Source organism: Crinia signifera, chromosome 6 (genome assembly GCF_055691185.1).
Source record: "Crinia signifera chromosome 6, ASM5569118v1, whole genome shotgun sequence".
Lineage (NCBI taxonomy): Eukaryota > Metazoa > Chordata > Amphibia > Anura > Myobatrachidae > Crinia > Crinia signifera.
The window spans coordinates 149,102,122-149,123,780 of NC_139222.1; the positions used below are offsets into that span (position 1 = coordinate 149,102,122).

Genomic DNA, 21,659 nt, shown 5'->3' on the forward strand with positions numbered 1-21,659 from the left:
TTTACATCAAAAATGCCAGGTCGCACCCACGATTTGGACACCTGTCCCTTCCAGGAGCGACCCGGCATTTGTGAGTAATAAACCGGGATACTGATGTCACATGAGGGCGGAGCAGTGGCACATCATCTGGGGTGGGGGGGGGTGGGGGGAGAGGCAGAGCTTGGAGCTGATGCTGTTGCTTCCCTATATTGTAAATGGGACCCTGGTCGTTCGATCCAGGTTACCAGTTTACACTGCCCAGGAAGCCAGGTCCGACCGGGGTAAAACTTTTTTCTTTTAACCATGTCAGAATGCTGAGTTGCTGGACCTGAGTTTTTCCAAATGGTGCTTTCACACTGCACAGAGATAACCTGGGTTGGACCCATGTTATTTATGCGGTGTGAAAGGGTTATAATAGGCTTTTCTTCTAGAGCTGCTCGTCGGATATGTCCACACCAGACTAGGCTAAATGCCAACAGGGCGCCATTGGACAATGGCCTGAGTGGACACCAGATCTGGTCTCTGGCCCAAATTACTGACAAACCTGACTTTTGGATAAGATGTGGCAGCATGTGGTCATAGGGTGCATTGTGTATACATTCATTCTTTCTCCTTCATCCTTGGGGACACTGAAGTCTACGCTGGGGAATAGAGTGGTGTAACGGAGGAGTCGGCACTTTAAGAACTTGAACTGTGGTATGGCTCCTCCCCCTCTATTCCCCCCTCAGACCTGGGCAAGGGGCTCCGTTTGGGGCTCTTTGTTTTATTTTTATTTTTAATTTGAATGATGGAACAGGCAGCCAGCGCGTGCTGGCTGCCTGCGTCGTGGGATAGCTCTCCGGAGGGGTCAGAGCGGCACCGCCTGCGGCGCACGCTGCTGACTCCGGCCACTGATGCATCGGCATCGGGGTCCCGCCACAGCCGCCTGCGGCTTGTGTTACGGGGCCGCGGCCTCGTCGCCCGCCGGAGAGAGCAGGGCGCGTGAGCGCATAGCGCTGGGTGACTGCTGGACCAGGGTTAATACGCTGGTCCAGCTGGGAGCAGTTAACCAATCAGCGCCTCTGTGTACAGCGCGCGCTGTGATGAGGACGGAAGGGGCGTGTCACTGAGCTGCCGCTTCCTAGCTGCGGTCCTCAGCGTTTCAGACGCCATAACCTGCCACGCTGCTGCCCTTGGTTGCTGTGCCTCTATGGTTCACCAGAACAGGACAGCAGGACGCTTTCTCTCCCTCTTCAGCCTGGATATTATTGAATGCTGCGCTGGGTGAGTGGAGGGGATTTTCTCTTGAGAGACTTCCCCGCTGGAGAGAATTTCAGGTGGGCCTAATTCGGGGAAGGTACGCTCCTCTCCCCCTATTAGTGTGGTGCTTTTGCTCTTGGTGTGGGGTTCTTGTTGGTTCTCCTTGTTAACTATTTCACTTCCTTTCACCTGTGGGTGTGTAAGGGGGGTGTGTGTGCAGTATGGCAACCAAGGCTCAGTCAAAAGCTTCTCCAAAACTGTTTGTCTGCACTAAGTGTGAACAACAGTTTACGCAGCATGTGAAGGGTGTATCCTTGTGTAAGGATTGCTTTAAAGGGGAGGCTGGGCAGAGCCAGGTCCCTATTCTGAACACTGAAGGAGTTACCAGTGTTTTAGCCACTCTGGCATCAGAGATGGCTGCGTCTCGCAGGGACAGGGAATCATTGCATTTGCAACTGGCTTCCATGTCTGCTGCGGAGCCTACCTGGGCCAGAGATCTTATTACGTCAGTGAAGGCTTTGGTACAAGCCACTGCGGGGCCTTCGGGGTCCGCAAGTGCTCCTCCTCCCCCGAGGAAAAGAGGTGTTCCCTTAGTGTTGCAGGGAGATACTTCAGAGGATGAACCGGGGGACCCTCTAGAAGGGGATATGTTTCAGGAGGATCCTCTCGCTCCTGTGGAGGACTCTCAGGAGGAGGCCCAGGGTATAGAGGCCCTCATTCAGGCTATTAAGTCTACCCTCAATGTTGGCGAGCAGGAGCCGCCGACGCAGGTTTCTATTTATTGGGAGGGTTACTAAGGCAGTAGTCACTTTCCCGGAGTCTATGGAATTGGAGAAACCTCTTCTGGACATTTGGAGGTCTCAAGAAAAAAAGTTTCAGTTATCTAAACGGTTTAAGGCTTCATACCCATTTGCTCCGGAGGCAAGAGCAAAATGGGAGACTCCTCCGTTGGCAGACGCCTCAGTGTCAAAGCTTTCCAAGAAAGCGGCACTTCCCATTCCAGGGGCAGTGGCCCTTAAGGAAGCGCCAGATAGGCGTCTGGAGGCGGGCCTTAAGCAGATTTTTTCGACTGCTGGTGTGTCACTTCGCCCCATCCTTGTGATCTCCTGGGTTAGTAGGGCCATGGAGAAATGGGCGGAGGATTTGTCAAAGGGTCTGAATGACCAGGGTTCGTCTGAAGCGTTCATTCAGTTAGCAGAACAGATGCGGGAATCTGCGATGTATATTGGAGAGGCTGCAAGGGATTCTGCAGCTCTGGTGGCGAGGATTTCTGCTCAGTCCATTACGGCCAGGAGGTCATTATGGCTTAAGTCCTGGCAAGCGGAGGCCGACATTAAGAAGGTGGTAGAGGCTCTTCGTTTACGGGAGATGTCCTATTTGGGCCGGAATTAGACAAGTTGATTTCGCTGGCCACAGGAGGCAAATCCACTTTCTTGCCTTCCGCGGCTCCTCCTACCAAAAAGCCTTATCAGGGGCCGGCTTTTCGCTCCTTTCGGGGGGCACCTAAGTTCAGGGGTAAGTCCAGGGGGTCCTTTACCGCTTCTCGGGGCAGAGGCAGAGGGTTTGGTGGCGCAACCACTTCCTCAGGACCAGGCGCTCGTCGCGCAGAAGCCAAGCAAACAGAAAAGCCCGCAGCATGACTTCAGGCTCTCCTACCTGGGGGATCCCAGAGTAGGGGCTCGCCTGTTGGACTTCCGGCAGGCTTGGGAGGGGTCTTGCAAGGACATTTAGGTTCTGTCCGTCATTTCGCAGGGGTACAGACTGGAATTTTCCGGTATTCCTCCTCACCAGTTTTTTTACAATGGGCTTGCCTCACGTGGAATTGGACCGCCAGTTGCTTCTTCAAGCAGTTCAGAAGCTGTTGGCCGTGGGAGTTATAATGCCTGTTCCTTCCGAACAACGCACGGAGGGGTTTTATTCTCCCCTGTTCCTGGTCCCGAAACCGGACGGTTCGGTTTCGACCAATCTTGAATTTAAAAGCTTTAAACGAATACATCACGTACCACAGATTCAAAATGGAGAGTCTCCGTTCTGTGGTTGCAGGTCTGGAACCGGGGGAATTTTTAGCATCTTTGGATGTCAAAGATGCTTATTTGCATATTTCCATTTACGTTCCTCATCAGAAGTTTCTTCGCTTTGCGTTAAAGGATCTCCATTTTCAATTTCGGGCTCTGCCCTTTGGCCTTTCATCGGCACCACGTCTGTTCACCAAGGTAATGGCAGTGATGGTCGAGTTACTTCATTCACTGGGAGTAAAGATCGTTCCTTATTTAGACGATCTACTGATCAAGGCCGGATCCAGGGATCAGTTGACGCAGGCGATTCAGGTGACCTGCCAGACGTTATTACTCCATGGCTGGATCCTCAACTACCAGAAATCTCAACTGAATCCTTCGCGAAGGATTGTATTCCTGGGATTGATTTTGGACACGGAGGTTCAAAAGGTTTTTTTGCCTCGGGAGAAGATGTTGTCCCTGCAGGAGTTGGTTCGGCAGGTACTTCGAACTCTGAGAGTGTCGGTGCACTTATGTATTTGATTACTGGGCAAGATGGTGGCCTCGTTCGAGGCTCTCCAGTTCGGCCGATTCCATTCAAGGACCTTTCAGTTAGACCTTCTCAGGAAGTGGTCGGGCTCCCACTTGCATATGTACAAGATGGTGATTCTATCACCTTGCAGCCGTCTCTCTCTCCAGTGGTGGCTGCTGCCGGCAAATTTGCTGGAGGGCCGACGTTTCGGAATCTGGGATTGGACCATAGTCACGACCGAGGCCAGCCTCCGGGTTTGGGGGGCGGTTGTGCTGGGACAGCACTTTCAGGGTCGGTGGTCTTCTCAGGAGGCGAAGCTATCCATAAACATCTTGGAGCTTCGCGCGATTCGTCTGGCCTTGTCCAATGCGGACGGGATCCTCCGGGGGAGGGCGGTTCGCATTCAGTCGGACAATGCCACGGCTGTGGCTTATGTGAACCGGCAGGGCGGAACGCGCAGTCGCGGGGCCATGCAGGAGGTGCGTCCAATCCTGCAGTGGGCAGAGCGGCATGCTCTGGCCTTGTCAGCGGTCTTCATTCCTGGGGTGGACAACTGGGAGGCGGATTATTTGAGTCGCCAGGATGTTCACCCTGGGGAGTGGGCTTTACATCCGGAGATATTTGCCCAGATCGCCCACCGGTGGGGTATGCCTCAGGTGGACATGATGGCCTCCAGAAACAATCGGAAGGTGCGGCTGTACTGTTCCAGGTCTCGGGATCCAGAAGCGGTAGCGACGGACGCGCTGACCGCGAGTTGGAACTATTCCCTCATATACCTGTTCCCTCCGTTGCCCTTGATTCAGTTAGTACTCAAAAGAATCAAACGGGAGAGGTCCACGGTCATTTTCGTGGCCCCGAATTGGCCTCGTCGTCCTTGGTATGCCGAGCTTCAGGGGCTCCTGGTAGATCATCCTTGGCAGCTTCCTCTAAGGGATGATCTTCTACAGCAGGGGCCGTTCGCCTACCAAGGCTTACGGCAACTTCGTTTGACGGCATGGCTGTTGAGGCCGCACTGTTAAACAGACGGGGAATCCCTAAGTCAGTGATTCCCACTATGATAAGAGCCAGGAAGGAGGTTACTTCTCGGCATTATTATAGTATTTGGAAGGCCTATGTAGCGTGGTGCGAGTGCCGTAACTTGCCCACGGCTGTTTTTTCTTTGTCTCGGTTGCTGCAGTTTCTGCAGTCCGGGTTTAAGGCGGGTTTGCGTCTAGGGTCCCTAAAAGTACAGGTGTCTGCATTGTCAGTTTTCTTTCATCGGCGTCTTGCCGTCATTCCTGAGGTGCAGACGTTTCTGAGTGGGGTTCTCCGGCTTCAGCCCCCAGTGCGGGCTCCGGAGGAACCTTGGGATCTTTCTTTAGTTTTGGATTATCTTAAGTCGAGTGTTTTTGAACCCTTGGACGATATTGATTTGCGTTTGTTAACTTGGAAGACGGTGTTACTGCTCGCGTTAGCATCGGCACGCCGGGTGTCCGATCTTAGCGCTCTTTCATGCCGGTCTCCCTACCTGGTGTTTCATCCGGACAGAGCTGAGCTTCGGACCAGGTTGAATTATTTGCCTAAGGTGGTTTCCTCTTATCACCTAAATCAGCCGATCGTGGTTCCAGCTCTTACGGGAGATTCCGCCTCGCTAAACGTGGTCCGAGCCTTGCAGGTCTATGTGAATAGGACCAAGGAGCTTAGAAGGTCGGATTCACTTTTTGTCCTTTATTCTTCGGCAAAGCGGGGTTGGCCAGTCTAAACAGACTCTGGCCAGGTGGATCTGTCTTACCATTAAGCAGGCTTACCTTCATGCTTCACAGTCACCGCCAGTCAGGATTTCGGCCCATTCCACCCGTTCGGTGGGGCCTTCCTGGGCCGCAGCCAGGGGAGTTTCCCTGACACAGCTTTGTAGGGCGGCCACCTGGTCGGGCCCTAATACTTTCGTTAAGTTTTATAGGTTTGACACCTTTGCGGCCTCTGCCTCCAGTTTCGGCCGTGCGGTGCTTCAGGATGCCCAGTGCCTTCCCACCCGTGGGGATGGCTTTGGGACGTCCCCAGCGTAGACTTCAGTGTCCCCAAGGATGAAGGAGAAAATAGGAATTTGGTACTCACCGTTAATTCCCTTTCTCCGAATCCGTAGGGGACACTGAACACCCTCCCGGCACTGTTCAGGCCTAAAGGGGGGATTTATTTTTAGCGCATGCAGTTATGTTTGGTATGCATGCGTCTGGGTGTTGGGATAGCCTGCTGAGTAGTATGGTTGTTCGTTTTTTTTTTGTTTCTTAATGTCTCTCTCTATTGGGGATTCCCTGGTCTCTTTCTCCTCTCGGGCACGGTCAACTAAGACTGAGGTCTGAGGGGGGAATAGAGGGGGAGGAGCCATACCACAGTTCAAGTTCTTAAAGTGCCGACTCCTCCGTTACACCACTCTATTCCCCAGCGTAGTCTTCAGTATCCCCTACGGATTCGGAGAAAGGGAATTAACGGTGAGTACCAAATTCCTATTTTTTCATATTGTACTTGGGATATCCTTACCTGTTTTATCAATCTTAAGAATTCGTAATCCATTTATATATTACCGTATTCCCTAGAATGTTCCTGTTCTGAATGGTAAGTGAAGCTCAACAGATACTGTATCTCCATTTGTTGAGAATAATTCACCCATGAGATGGGTCACTGTGGTTTTATTGAAGATTGAATTTGAAACCAACATTGGAAGTATAAAATAGCCCAGCATGTCTCCTTGTTGGTGTGGCAAGATAAAATTACTTTTAGTGTTGCGGCTACTTTAAGGGCAGGGAAGGGGAGTATCTAGGACTTGACAATAGCTGTACCATAAATAAAACTACTCAATCTGAACACCCTATGATCGTATTACATTGGTGTTTCCTATGAGTCTCCATCCGACACACCTCATTTGTTTCTGAATAAATAAGTCTCAAGGCAGTTAGGTTGGATGTTTATTATTGATAGCAAATGGAAGAAAATGTATAATAGTTTAAAACTGATCTACCTGAGCTTCTATAATTATTTTAGTACAGAGCCCACAAAAGCAGTGGCTGTGCACATGGCCATTGATAATGTGACCAAGCACACTGTCTCTCTGGAGCTTGCAGCTTCCTATTGCATCTACTAGTATCTGGTGTCATTGCCCATATTAAAATAGCAATCAAATGGCGCTCCATAGCTACTTCCTATAGACTTGTTAGCGCCTCTTGTTCTACTTTGCTAAGTTTAGTCATCTTTGCATTGTTTTGCAAATAAGACACACAGGGGTTGATCCTATTCGCGCCGAAGGATGCGAGGTGTCATTTAAATGCTGAAAACGGCACCCGAATGAAGCCGATCTTGCACCCTTAGTTGGGCCGAATTCACTTACAAATGCTCACAACCCTATAGTGGTGCGAGCACTTTTAATTGAATTCAGTCTGCTGTAAAGTGCGCCTGATGCTGTGATGATTTGCAAGTGCAAATCATCCGCCTCTAATAGGATCAACCCCATAGACTTTACTGATTAAAATAATATGCAGCATGACTGTAGTCAGTTCGCTTCTGCATACAAAATGCTGTTACTGTATTTATTCTGGAAATGTTACAGCATTTAGCAATAAAAAATCAGCATGCTTGAGATAGTGACATCTTTGCATTCTGATGGTTAAGTGTACAAAAACTTTGTTCCATATGCAGTTATTAAAAATATTGTTTAAAATTACCTTCAGGCTGTGTGTGTATAAGGTGTACATGTAGCATAAATTAATTTCATGTTTAGACTTGGGTCCTATCCTTAAGATATCCAGAAAAATCAGATATCCAAAATACTTCTGGTCCAAGGCATTTGGATATGGGAGACTCAACCTGTTCTTACAGTTGTGAACTGATCAATTTTTAGTTGATTCTTATGCATGCATATATTTGTTTGAAATTTTGTAAAATGTAATTTATTTTAACCTTCTGTGTCATAGCCAGAAGTGTAACTCCTGGATGCAATGGAAGTAGTCTGCCCCTGCGAGTTTGACTCCGTTAATTTAAAGCCGTCAATATTGCTTTTGTGGCTGATTTCCCCTCCTAGCAGGACAATAGACGGCACACACTCTTTATTCTAAATATATTCTTGCAAGTCTCACACCCTGTATTAGAACCCTTGACCGGTTCCGCTAGAAGCGGATAACTTACTGATTTAGCTATTTGTTCCTGCATGGGAGTTCCATGAACTTACTACACTAAAGGGGGAGAGGAGGGGAAGCTGAGGAAACGGAGGAGGAGGAAGAAAGGTGAAGGGGGAGCGGAGGAAGATGTGGAGGAGAAGAGCATAGAAGGGAGAGCAGGAGAGGTGATCAGATGGAGGTGGAGGAGAGGGGGGGAGCGGAGTAGGAAGAGGTGGGGGAGAGGGAAAAGAGAAGCAGAAAATGGATAGCAAGAGAGGGGGTGAGGAGGAGGGGAGGTGTAGCAGAGGAAGGGTGGAAGAGGAGGGGGGAGTGTTGGTGTGTTGCAAGAGGAGGAGCGAAGAAGGGAGAGCAGTACAAATGGGTGCTGTGTACTTCCTGTCATCAGCACTGCATGATCAGCAACGACGGTATCGCTGTGTTTTCTGCTCCTGCTCACGTGTCTGCTGTGCTCTCACTCCCTGGTGCTAGTTATCTCCTCCATTGCCCCGGCTCCCGGTCTTCTCTTCCTGCACCCTAGCCCAGGGTCCCCAGCAGCTCCCGCTCACTGGCGATGCATTTTCTTCTCAGCAACGGGTCTTCTCTTCCTGCACCCCAGTGCAGGGTCCCCGGCAGAGAGAAAGAGAGAAGTATGGGGAAAGTGGTGGGGAGGAGAAAGATAAAGCAGGGAAGAAAAAAAGAGGAGATTGAGAGAGGGGGGGAGCGGAGGAGGAGTGGAGAAGGGAGAGGAGGGGGGAGAGGAGGGGGAGTTGGTGGGAGAGCTTAGGCGAGGAGAAAGAGTAGGTGTGGACAGGAGGAGCAGGGTGAGAGTTGGAGGGAGAAGAGGGGAGAGGATGAGAAGAAGGGGACATGTGGAGGAGAAGGGAGAAAGCAGTACAAGCTGGCACTTTGTACCTCCTGTCACGGTCAACAGCAATGGTAGCACCATTTTTTCTGCCCCTGCTCCCAGGTTTGCTGCACACTCTCCCCCCGGCGCGAGTCGCGTTTTCCTCTTTCTCCCTTGGTCTTATTTTCCTCAGTGCAGCGTCCCCAGCAGATTCCACTCCCAGGTGTCAGGTCTTCTTTTCCAGCAGGGCTTCCGGATCATTGGAAAAGAAGTGCCGGTATGCGCAGCATACCGGCCCACTTCGACCATCTCTATCTCTAATGCGTGATTGTGTGTCTCCGAAACACTGCCATCTGTTGGCAGCGGGTGGAACTATATCTCACACACATGAATATACACAGAGGCAATAACAAGGTAGCAGACTAGCTTTTAAAGCATTTGTTTTGAGCAGGCTTACGTGTGTGTGTGTGTGTGTGTGTGTACGTGTGTGTGTGTGTACATTTTATACATACACACAAATTCTCTATTCTCATATACTGTATGCTCCTATACATTACCAAATATTTGTTCCCACAAGATAGATTGGACAGATAAATATTTAGGTGTGTACCCAGTTTATGCTTATACTCAGTGTGAAGACTGCTCTGATTTTAGCAATATAAGGCAGCAGACGGTGGAAGACTGTGTGTCAGTCACACTGGAATGTAACATCCCCACTGTGTTCTCATGACAACGGTGCAGTGTGAGGGGAATCCATAAACCAGCCGTTTTACATGTAGTTCCTGTAGTTATTTATAGATGAAGCAGTAAAGAGCAAACTGAATATTTGGTGTGTCTAACCACTTAAGACTCTCTCTTCACAACATGTCCCTCTGTAATTGCTAGGAGCCTGCCGGCAATCTCTCAATTTAACAACTTCACTGCTTGGAAATGTCTTGAATTTATTTATGGCGTTTTCTGTTATTTTTTCTAATTGCTGACATCATATGAGTTGTCAAAACTTTTCTATACGTTTTACCATTGAATTACAACCTAAAAAAACACCTGCCTGACTATATAAAGCAAGCTGTCATTTTCAGCTTTTGATGAGATGGCAACTTTTTTTCTGGGGATGTTTCAGCATGCTTACATACTAACAGTTATAGCACAGCTAATGTAACGCACAAAAGGACACCCTTATTCAGAACCAAAGAGCCTGAAATTTAAAGGTGGTGCTGGTAATCCCCCAAAGAACTGTGATGTTGCTGGAGTGTTTGTTAATATAGGTATAATAGCTCATTCTGGCAAATGCTGTAAATACACTAATTGTGGTCTTGGCATACACCAATCAGACAAGAAACACTGTTCCTGAACCATCTGGTACTTAAGAATTATAAACACGTTCTGAAATCTATTCATATTTCACAGTATTTAGAAGTCATTTGTTTGCCTAGAGTGAACAGACTTTATATACAAGTAAATAACAAAAACAGTACATAGTGCCCAGCTCGTGACAGCTTACTTGCAATCTGGCATAATAAACACACCAAAGTAAAACAAATACTTGTGTTATATTTTTATTGTGTTTTGCAAGTTAGCTTTTTCTTTTTTAATGCCATAGTGGGAATTCAGTTGTTTTATGCCCATATGTAATGGGTGTCCACCGAATCGATTTAATTGTGTCCGTCCCCCATGTGCATGCATAACGTGTGTGCGCGCCCATTGGCACTGGGTATAGCCTGGCAAAGCAGTTAGACTCTTCTATAGTCTAGGCTAGGACAGTTAAGGTGGCCATACATCAGAAATATATTGTACCCAATCATACAATCTCAATTGATTGTAAGATGGATTGTATGCAGATTGTGTGCACATCTTATGTGCACAATCATACAATCAATCATAAGATGGATTGTATGACTGATTGTAAGATGGATTGTATGCAGATTGTGTGCACATCTTGTGTACACAAGCATGCAGCAGATGGATTGTATGATGGATTGTGTGTAGATTGTGTGTCCAAAAACCACCAAGGACTGCCGGGGATTTCAAGGGAAATTGTACACAATCATGAGCGCAATCGATCTTAAGATCGATCTTTATGATGTATGGCCAGCTTTAGACTTGCACAGTTCAGTCCGCACCTCATAAGGCTGCAAACTAAAATCTGTCACCCAGCTGCATGCATCCCGGAACAGAGCAACAATTAACTTGCTCCACTGCTTTCCATCAAGGGGCAGACTGGGCATTGTTTGGACTGTATTGCTGTGTAGAAAGATGTGATATATAGTTATCATTAGAGTGAAAAAAAGACAGACCAACCAACCAACCAACCAATGATTTTTTTTAAATCATTCACTAAATTATTTTTAAAAAAAGATATAGCTCCTTCTGGGCCATATCTTTTATTTAAAAAGAAATGGTACTTCTTTCCTAGCACGGCACCCATCGCATGGTATACCATAAGACGAAATATGGTATGCGATGCGATTTGACGCGATGATGTACAATAAAAAATTGTATGGCATCGTATGCCATACAATGCGGTGGTATATGATTTTTTTTATTGTACAACCACCCTGATGGGTTCTTACAATGTTAAATGCCCCCCCACTATCAACGCTAACCCGAAGCGTGGCGTGCGCAGCGGTACGCGTCCTCTGACCTTTTCATACCCTCACTATCCACGTCGGCGTGGAGTTAACTTTAGATAATGTGGCGAGCCACCGAGCCCGAAGAGTGGCGAGCGGACGCGGAATACATGTAAAGTAATACGCGTCCCCTCGCGGGGCTCACTGCGCTCTCCACACTATCTAAAATCATGTCCACGCCGACGTGGCTAGTGGGGGTATGAAAAGGTCGGAGGACGCGTACCGCCGCCCCTCGCGGGCTCGCCGCGCTTCGGGTTCGCGTTGATAGTGGGGGTGCATTTAACATTGTAAGCACCCATTAGGGTGCTTATACAATTAAAAAATCGCATCGTATGCGGCTATATGGCATGTGATGGAAATCTTGGGCGCGGTGCTAGGAAACAAGTACCAAAAAAATTAATGATTTGTGCTCCTGCGTATCGCTAATGAACACCTCAATTTTGGCTATGCAGTCGTCTACATGCATGTTCAGTGGTCGCAGGTGATGTCGATTGACAATATCTCCAAGTGTGTATGTACAATATTGTTCACCCGGGGCCGAGTCTGTACGGGGCTTAACTCTAAAAGTATTTTGTTAAGATAAATTGCAGGGAAAGCAAAGGTGTCAATATGTAGTTTCCTACACTAACAAAATGCACCTGAAAACTATGAATGAAAAAGATCTGACAGACAGACAGATCATGGCCCGTTTGCGGTCTGATCGACAGCAGATCGGCAGGTGGGACTCAATGTCCTGCCTGCCGATCGGCACAAAAGGGGTTTGGCAGTGGAACCCGCCGTGGCTTGTCAATCTGCTGCCAGGATCACGACAATCCATGGCCATTATCAGCAGAACGGGTCCGGCATCATCTAAAGTTGGGCTTGTTCTGCCGTGATCCCTCTTCAATGCTGTCGCTATTTCCCCCATCGGAAATAGCAGCAGGACATTGCTACCCCCCTTAAAGGCACAACAGAATAACAAGGCAAATTTCTGAGAGTCATCCCCTTGAATGAGGTAGGCTGCAGAGTCCAGCAGGATAAACCTGGTTGAAATACGAAAGTCTCAATTTCAGCTGTGAAGAAGAGTCATTATGCTGCAGGTTTCACAAGTCTAGCGACCGTAAGAAAGCCATTGCAAAAGATGACAAAATGATATAAAAAAAACTTGTCTGGTTCATGAAGCTCCACCAGTGGACTATGAATGATGAAAGGTGGTCTTATTTATCAACATCTTTGGTTTTTGTATGCCATTGAGCAGTCAACAGATGGTTTCTGTGTGACGCCAAACCCTGAAGAAGGATGTGTAATATACTGGGGCACTTTTGCTGTATCAGGGGTCATTGACTTGTGCAGAGTGACTGGCACTCCTGAACCAAAATGGCTGCCATTTGCAGAACCATGAAATATCGTCTTATATCCCTAGTTTTAGTTTTCTTTTCTTTCTAAAGCAAGATAATGACCAAAACCTATATCTCTAGGCTATGTCTAAATTACCACAGTAGAAAAGAACAAGACTGGCCAGTACACATATGCATTTCTATAATGGGTGGAACGTGTGTGGTGCACATGGGCCCCTGAGCCCATCGAGGCCCACACTCTACCCAGATTTTAATACTCACCTCTTCAGAGTCCCATCCATTATGCTTGAGCGGTAGTGAATTTAGTTTTCAGAACATGGCGCCATGTTTCCGGAGACCTGCGCAGTACACTCTGTTACTGTGTGTGTGTGTGTGTGTGTGTGTGTGTACGTACGTGTGTATAGATAGATGTGTGTGTGTGTGTGTGTGTGTATATATAGATATATAATATGAGAGAGATGTGAATATAAAGATGTGTGTTTATTTGTGTATATTATATAATTGAATCTTAGAATGTATATAGTTCACCTAATGTCAACTTCCCCTCATATGTTAAAAATATATTTTATTTTTTTCTGCAGAGCGCTAAGTGACAGCTTAATAAATCCCTTAGAAGTAAAAATTGAGGAATGGAAAAAAATTGCAAGCCAGCTGGACAAGGACCATGCAAAAGGTAAGAAATGTACCTTTACTCTCAGCTGGACCTCACTGCTTACAGAGTCCAACCAAAAAATAAATTGTTTAGTTGAAAGTGATATTTAAAAAAAAAAAGTTGGTTTTGTGGCTGCTAAATTTAAAGATTAATGTAGTGTATGTGTCTGGTTTTTGAGAACCACAATTATCAGGGAACTTGTCCATAACTCATTTATATAGGAATCTACAAGGAGAAACATGGAAATATTGTAGGCGTTCACTACGCGATCATTTCAGAATGTTCATCCTGTGTGTATGTGATTAACCATTGTCAGTTGGTATTGTATCTTGTTCTTTACCTACAAGGAGAAACATGGAAATATTGTAGGCGTTCACTACGCGATCATTTCAGAATGTTCATCCTGTGTGTATGTGATTAACCATTGTCAGTTGGTATTGTATCTTGTTCTTTACATCCCAGAACTTAGAGCCAAAAACTGATCTCTTATTCGGAATCCTCACTATATATTAAAACGACAATAAAATGGGTGTTTATCAATGCTCTATACTTCTATTTCCCACGATTTGCTTTTGCAATGTTTTTTTTTTGTTCCAAAGCTATTTGTCTTTAAAAATGTTGTGTTTATAAACATTTTCAACCTTCTTGGAATTGTCCGGTTGCAAACTATCATGAAAGCTGCCACTAGATCCGTGGTCGTCAACCTTATTTGGGGTGTGAGCTACTCGAGAAAAATTAAACTGCTTGAAGAGCTACTAAAAATGTTTGTTTTTAGTGCTAGTTTCTCATGTGGTCCCTGTACCTGTCTGCCCAACTTCCAAGGGATCCCCTCTCCATCTCGCAGTGACTCCAGACTACCTTCCCACTTATCTCTGTGGGAGTGTCAGCTGTTCTGCTGTCTCCCGCGGTGGTGTGCATCAAGCGGTTTAATTTTTTCACTGTTTCTTTTATCCGAATGTCGACACAGTCGACATGGACAAAGTTTGAAGTGCACCACATCCCCTCGCTTCGGGCATGATGCCTTGCTACACTCGGCACACTATTTTATTCTCCCAGCACGCCCTAGTGGATGGTAGGGCATGAAATACCACCTGTCGGCTCCAAAAAAACAGTGAAAAACACCATGTCGACCTTTTGACCATATCCCTACTGCGTTGTAGTTTTTGCTTTGTAATTCTGACTTCTGTACAGATGCCAAAATCTGGGGCATGTACTTCCCTTCATGATTTCTGTTTTCTGTGCTTACATGACATTAGACCTCCTTAATGCATGAATTACTAGTGATATCTGCTTAGTTAATGAGACACACACACACACACACACACACACAAAAGCCCTTGTCTTTAATTAATTTGGATGGTGTCATGTTTTGAAGGATTTCCATTTTTTGTTGTGCACAACTAACTGTATGTACATCGTGCCTATTTTCATCATGGTAGATGGAAAGTACTTCAATAGCAAAGCGCAGTGGGCTGTATTAAATTGATATGTTGCGCCCGATCTCCCATATTATACGGGAGATCATGGAGCGATATTAAATAGATTTTTTTCTGTACTCTGTTCTCGCTCATTACGGTCGGATTTTGCTTCACATAACGGCTAAACCCGAACATACGCATAACGTGCAGCAAAGTCTAATTTTAGCTCTCGGACAGGTGACTCTTCATGCATTGCAGCTCGCCACCCAGGGGGCTGTGATAATATTTGTATACGGCCCAGTGTCTGGTTGGCTTGCTCTGTAGAAATGCACTGGGAGAATTGTTGCATTCAGTACACCGAGGCTGGATGGTGGCAACAAATCACCCTACATACTTCTGCAGCCTTTAGGTCTGTGTCAGATTCTTTAGAGCAGTGTCCCAAAACTGTTGACTTGGGGCAACTTTTTCACATTTTCATAGTAGTCAATGGAAAGTCAGATTTACACTGAACAATGTCTTTGACCTTTTATGGTTCATATATGTAATTTGAGTTTTTGGGTGCAGGGGTCATTTTACTCTTTCAGGATTTGTTTAATACAGCTTTTGTTTTGAAGTTCTAATTTGACTGAAATAATTCAGTCCCGTTGACCAATCAACATCCTAGAAGAGCATTTCTGGCTTTAGATGAGTCAGCTAGAATGGCAGTCACGTGATCTCTTCTAATCCTGTAATTACAGCGCCTGCTCCATTTCAAATATTAGTTAATGAAATACTGTTGCACAAAAACTTGGATGTTCTGTTTGGTTGAGCTGTTCTATAAATATTTGCAGAGTTGCATAAGACAAAGGTTTGCTCATGATTTGATCAGTGCTGTTTACTAGAACAAAGTTTGGTCAGTGTGTCAAAATAAGCCAAAAGATCACAAAGGATGTTCTCTTTTTTTTTAGGGATAGTTTCCTCATTTATTAGTTATTTTACTAATATTTTGAATGTGTGTTGCATTTTGTACTAAGGCTGCCTCATAAACACCTCTGTTATCACAGATTGTTTGTTCTCCTGCACCCTGGCAGACCAACAAAAAAAAATCTCCAGTAGCACTGGCTACTTGGGCTTCTTAATTAGCCCCTGGGGGGGATCAGTTGGCCACAGTGACTTATGGCGGCTAATTGAAGTTGGGAGTTGACAATCAGTAGGTCAACCACTATTGGTAGACAGGAAAAAAGGTAGAATTGGAAATGGTCAACATGAGTTTTCTGTGGGTTTTTGGTGTGTATGTCAACATCTGTTAACATGGGCTCCCAATTAGTGTAACGTATACCCTTGATTTGCTTCACTCTGCACACTTTACTCTGTATTGTAGTCTATGTGTATTGTAAAGTATAAATGTTATCTTAGTAAGAAAAACTTAAGTTGATCATTGCCATGTCGACTGATTGTTTTGTGTTGACCTATTGTCAATATTAACCATTTGCCTGTCCACCAATAGTAATCAACCTATTGAATGTCAACCTCATTACTGTCTATATAACAGCCAAAACCATTGAATTCATCCTTAAGTGGTGATAGTGGCGTCCTCTTATCTCCTATAATGTTTATCAATAACTGAAAACAATGTTCATTTAGAAGTAATAGTGTATACACACTGGGCGATTATACCCAGCATCTATGGACAGCAATGACCGCTGTCATCGCTGGGGAGAAAGCTGCTCATACACACGGAGCGACTTTCCCCTGGCACGGGCCCATGCATAGTGCAGCGCACCATCACCGAGCCATACACACTGGGCGGCATTGAGCTGAAAGCCACTCAAACTTGCTGTTTTGAGCGGCTTTCAGCTTTAAGTCGCCCAGTGTTTATGGGCATTACCCCCTTCACTGTTAATCCCGAGAATTTTCCGGGCTATGCCTTAATGCCCAGGCTGGCAAGCACGGAAAATTCTCGGGATTGCCAGTAATCATCGCTGAACTCAGTCAGCCTGAGGTGCCGGCTTATGACAAGCCAGGTCGCAGCATGTAGGGACGGGGAGCTGGGGTGCAGGGCCGGGCAGCAGCTGATTGACAGTTCAGCGGCGCTGCCCGAACCCAGGGAGGCTGTGGTGGTTTTTTTTTTTTAAAGGGAACGCTCCACTGAAGGGGTTAAAACACATACGTTTTTGGGTTTTTTTTATGTGTGCATTATATAAGTTTATGTACAAACCTGTAAAGGCTGAAGAAAGACATGTGCAGAACAGTAACCAAGAATGTGGAAGCAGCGCTAAACCATGTAAAAATATAAATAATTGGTCAAATTATGAGTTTGGATTGACTTTACATATAGTTGTTTAGTTTTTTATTTAATGTCTCTAACGTATTTAAAAAGAGGTAGTATGCACATTTGATAATAATAATAAAAAGCAGTAGAAATGGTAAATGTTTATATACATATACTAAAATAATTTTGTGTTTTTCTTTTCTAAAGGCCCATAAACACCGTATGACTTTGAGCTTAAAGTCGCTCAAAACAGCAGGTTTTAGTGGCTTTCAGCTCAAAGCCTCCCAGAGTGTATGGCCCGGCGGTGAGCGCTGCTGCACGCCCTGCAACATCGCCGGGAAAGCCGCTCATCTGCTATTATTATACCTGTTATACCAGCAGATGAGCGGCTTTCAAGACGGCTTTGCATAGTGCTCCGCTTTGCGATGCCGTCCTCCTCCTCCCCCCCCCGCGATCATCGCTGTCCATACACGCTGAGTATAGTCGCCCAGTGTGTATGGACCTTTATGAACACTGTAACAGTGGTAGTAAATGCAATTGCCTGTAAAACTGCAGGCATCCATGGGTTCTGACATGGTTTTGCTATTTTAAATATTTCAATTTTGAAACATCGGACAGGTTTGCACGGAACCCACTGATGTTTGCATGCTATTGCTTTTGCCCCTCGTCTGTCAAGACATTGCCGTAAATTTACTAAAGCTTCTAAAAATTAGGTGATGTTGCCCACTGCAATCAATCAAATGGGGTCTATCATTTTCTAGGATGCAATAGAGAATTGATAGAATCTGGTTGCTATGGGCAACATCACCTATTTAAATTTTTAGAAGCTTTATAGTAAGTTTACCCCATTATTGTACACCTATATTTACAGTGTAACAATTATGCTATTAAGAGTGTGTACAATTGAACAGTAATAGCCTATTTATTAGTAATTCCAGCACATTAGTGGTTGAAACACCACCTGATTCTCTTGCTAGGTGATAAAAAGCGTCAAGAACGCCAACTCCCAATGCCAAACACAATAGAGGGCAAACATCTGACACTCATGGATTATACGCAGGTTCTGTAGCTGGTTAATACCATATGCTTAAATTCAGCAGCCACAGAACCTGTGTAATTCATCAGTATCCTGGTTTAAAAGGATATTATGTTAATTCATATGAAATAAATCTATATAACATTACTATTGGTTGTTGTACTTTAATGAACTATCCTCTGCCTTTCTTCTTACTGTTCTCGATCTGCTTGCAGAGTACAAGAAGGCCCGGGCAGAGATAAAAAAGAAGTCCTCTGACACAATAAAGCTACAAAAGAAAGTGAAGAAAGGTAATTGATATTGTGTATAATTTTCGAGTGAAAATCTTTCAGTTTTGATACTGTTAAGGTCCATACACACTGGGCAATTATGCTTAGTGTGTATGGACCGTGATGACCTCTGCCATCGCTAGGGGGAAGCTGCTCTGGGCATACACACTGACCCATTTTCCCCTGCCCGGCGCTGATTTAAAATTTCTAAATTCTGGCTGATTTTGAATTTCATCTCTTCGGTTGATAGGCAACGCTTTTTTTTGTTGTTTTGTTTTAGTGTGTTTGTTGATGTTTGTCTAGGTACAAATAGCAGGTTTTATTTTGCAAGCAAATTAAATGGTTAAACATGATGTATAAGTGTGATAAACAGGCCAAACATATTAATTATACCCTTTCATCATCAAAAAAATAACCTGGGTCGATCCCGGGTTGTTGCCTGATCAGCCCAGGTCTCTGTGTGATCTGATATAGCCTTTTTATATTTCCTGGGTCCACCAACCTGGCATTTCAACCCAGGTTAAAAGAAGGGTTAATTTGTGTAGTGTGAACAGGTAACCCGGGTCGAGTGACCCGTGTCCTGTTAACACTATGGAGAGGGACATCGCTTGGAGATCGTGTCTACTCCAAACGCTGCCTCCTCCCTCACCCCTGTCTGATGTCAACGACTCGTCTTTTTTCCGGCTCGCTGTGAGGAGCTAAACATTGCTAATAGCGGGTCACTCCTGAGAGTGTGTCCAAATTCTGGGTGTGACCCTGCATTTTCAATGTGAAAGGGGGATTTGTATATTGGGTGACCCAGGTTTCAATGTGAAAGGGCCGGAGCCAGCAAAGCAATGTTAAAGGGGTAATGATTTGGTGGTTTCCCCACAAATATTACCCTAACAATGGTATCATTGAAATTATGGTATTTACTACTTCTGCAATTGTTAGTATAAAATATATATTCAGTATCTGGCAACTCTTAAAAAAAAACAGATAGAATCATCTTCTGTCCTTGAACAGCAGGGATCAGTACACAGCTCAAACATGCAATATTATTGGCTATTATTTATTATATTGTGGCTGGATTTTCTCTTGCAATTTAACAAACATTAACAACATGAGATTGGGTATTAACCCAGACAGGTTTTACAATCTATAGATATGAAGGATTTATGGCCATTAACCCCTTCCTGACAGAGCCAGTTTTTGCGTTCCTGACAGAGCCATTTTTTTCAAATCTGACATGTTTCACTTAAGTGGGGATAACTTTTTTTTGCTTTTACTTATCCCAGTGATTTTGAGATTGTTTTCTCGTGACACATTGTACTTCAAGTTAGTGGTAAATTTGGGTCGATACAGTCTGTGTTTTTTTGTGAAAAATACCAAAATGTCGTGAAAAAATGGAAAATTTAGCAATTTGCAAAATGTCACATTTTCTGCTTGTGAGACAAATAAACATACCACTCAAAATAGTTAATAACTAACAAAGACCATATGTCTACTTTATGTTTCCATCATTATTTCAACCTCCTTTTCATTTTTTTGGACACTAGGAGGCTTCAAATATGAATAGCAAATTCTCAAATTTTCAAGAAAATTTCAAACTCTGATTTTTTTAGGGACCAGGTCAGTTATGATGTGACTTTGAGTGACTTGTATGTGAGACACCCCCATAAATGATGCCATTTCAAAAACTGCACCCCTCACAGTATTCAAAACAGCATTTTGGAAGTTTGTTAACCCTTTAGGTGTTTCACAGGAATTAAAAGAAAGTGTAGGTGAAATTTCAAAATTTCATTTTTTTTGCAGATTTGCAATTTTAATACATTTTTCTAAGGAACACAGTAGATTTTACTAGAGAAATGTGACTAAAAATTGATTCCCCCAATTCTTTGGTTTTCATAAATATCCTATATGTGGCCCTAGTGTGCACGGTGACCAAACCACAGGCTTCATAATAGAAGGAGCACCTACTTGATTTTGGAGCCTCCTTTTTATGAGATTATTTTTTAGGCACAATGTAGGTTTCTAGGCACCATAAGATGCTAAAAGTTAGGTACCCCCCCACAAGTGACCCCATTTTGCAAACTACACCCTTCAGGGAATTCATCTAGGGGTATAGTGTACATTTCAAACCCCCAGGGGTTTCACCAATTGTGGTACAACTGGGCAGTGAAAATGAAAAAAATTAATTTTTCATTTTCACAGCTCAGTTGTATCAAAATTGGTGAAACCCTGGGGGGTTTGAAATGTACACTATACCCCTTGATGAATTCCCTGAAGGGTGTAGTTTGCAAAATGGGGTCACTTGTGGGGGGGTTCCACTGTATGGGTGTTTCGGGGGTCATTCAACCAGAATCTGTGCTGCAAAATCCAAAAATCACTCCTTCCCTTCTGAGTCCTGCCATGCACCCAACTGGTATTTTTTGGTCACACGTGAGGCATTGCCGTACTCGGGAGAAATTGGGGCACAGATTTTGGGGTGCTTTGTCTCCTTCATTCCTTGTGAAAATGAAAAATTTTGAGCCAGATCTGCATTTTTGTGTAAAAAAATGTAATTTTTTACAGAAAAATGCAGTTCTGGCTCAAAATTTTTTATACCAGTTGGGTGCATGGCAGGACTCAGAAGGGAAGGAGTGATTTTTGGTGGTGGAATGAATGGTGGGTGCTATGTCGCATTAGCAAGACCCCCGAAGCACCAATACAGTGGAACCCCCCCACAAGTGACCCCATTTTAGTCACCAGCTTTGGGAGGGGGGCTGGCGCTGCGGCTGGCGGGGGGGTGGGAGGGGTGCTGGCGCTGCGGCAGCCGGGTGGGTGGGAGGGAGGGGGGCTGCCGGGTGGGAGGGGGGGGGGCTGGCGATCGGTGGTAATCGGTGCGGTATATACACACACACACACATATATATATGTGTGTATATATATATATATATATATATACATATATATATACATATATATACACACACATATATATATATATATATATATATATATATATATATATATATATATATATATATATATATATATATATATATGTGTGTGTATATATATATATATATATATATATATATATATATATATATATATAAATATATTTTTCAGTGCATATATTTCATTTTTTACTTTTTCTGCAGCTTGATGCTGCTGCTGCTGCTGCTGCGGGGGGAGGGGGGGGAGGGCAGCGCTGCGTGCGCTCCAGACGCGCCGGGGGAGCTGCTGCTGCTGCCGGGTGAGTGCCCGGCGGTTTCGACGGGGGGCTGCACATCGGTGGTGATCGGTGCTGTACTTGACAGCACCGATCACCACCGATCCCTGTGTTACCGAGCGGCTTAGCCGCCGGTAACACAGGAAACGCTGTGAATG

At 45.0% G+C, this 21,659-nt stretch overlaps 1 protein-coding gene across 2 annotated transcripts in view; it reads left to right on the forward strand.

Moving 5' to 3' along the window:
* LOC146008378 (protein MTSS 1-like) overlaps positions 1 to 21,659 on the forward strand; it is a 151,249-nt gene that overhangs the window by 85,049 nt on the left and 44,541 nt on the right. For both annotated transcript variants that reach the window (XM_083147586.1, XM_083147587.1), the window contains exons 5-6: positions 13,261 to 13,352; positions 18,252 to 18,326. In XM_083147586.1, coding sequence (XP_083003712.1) covers positions 13,261 to 13,352; positions 18,252 to 18,326 — 167 coding nt within the window. The remainder of the gene's footprint in view (positions 1 to 13,260; positions 13,353 to 18,251; positions 18,327 to 21,659) is intronic.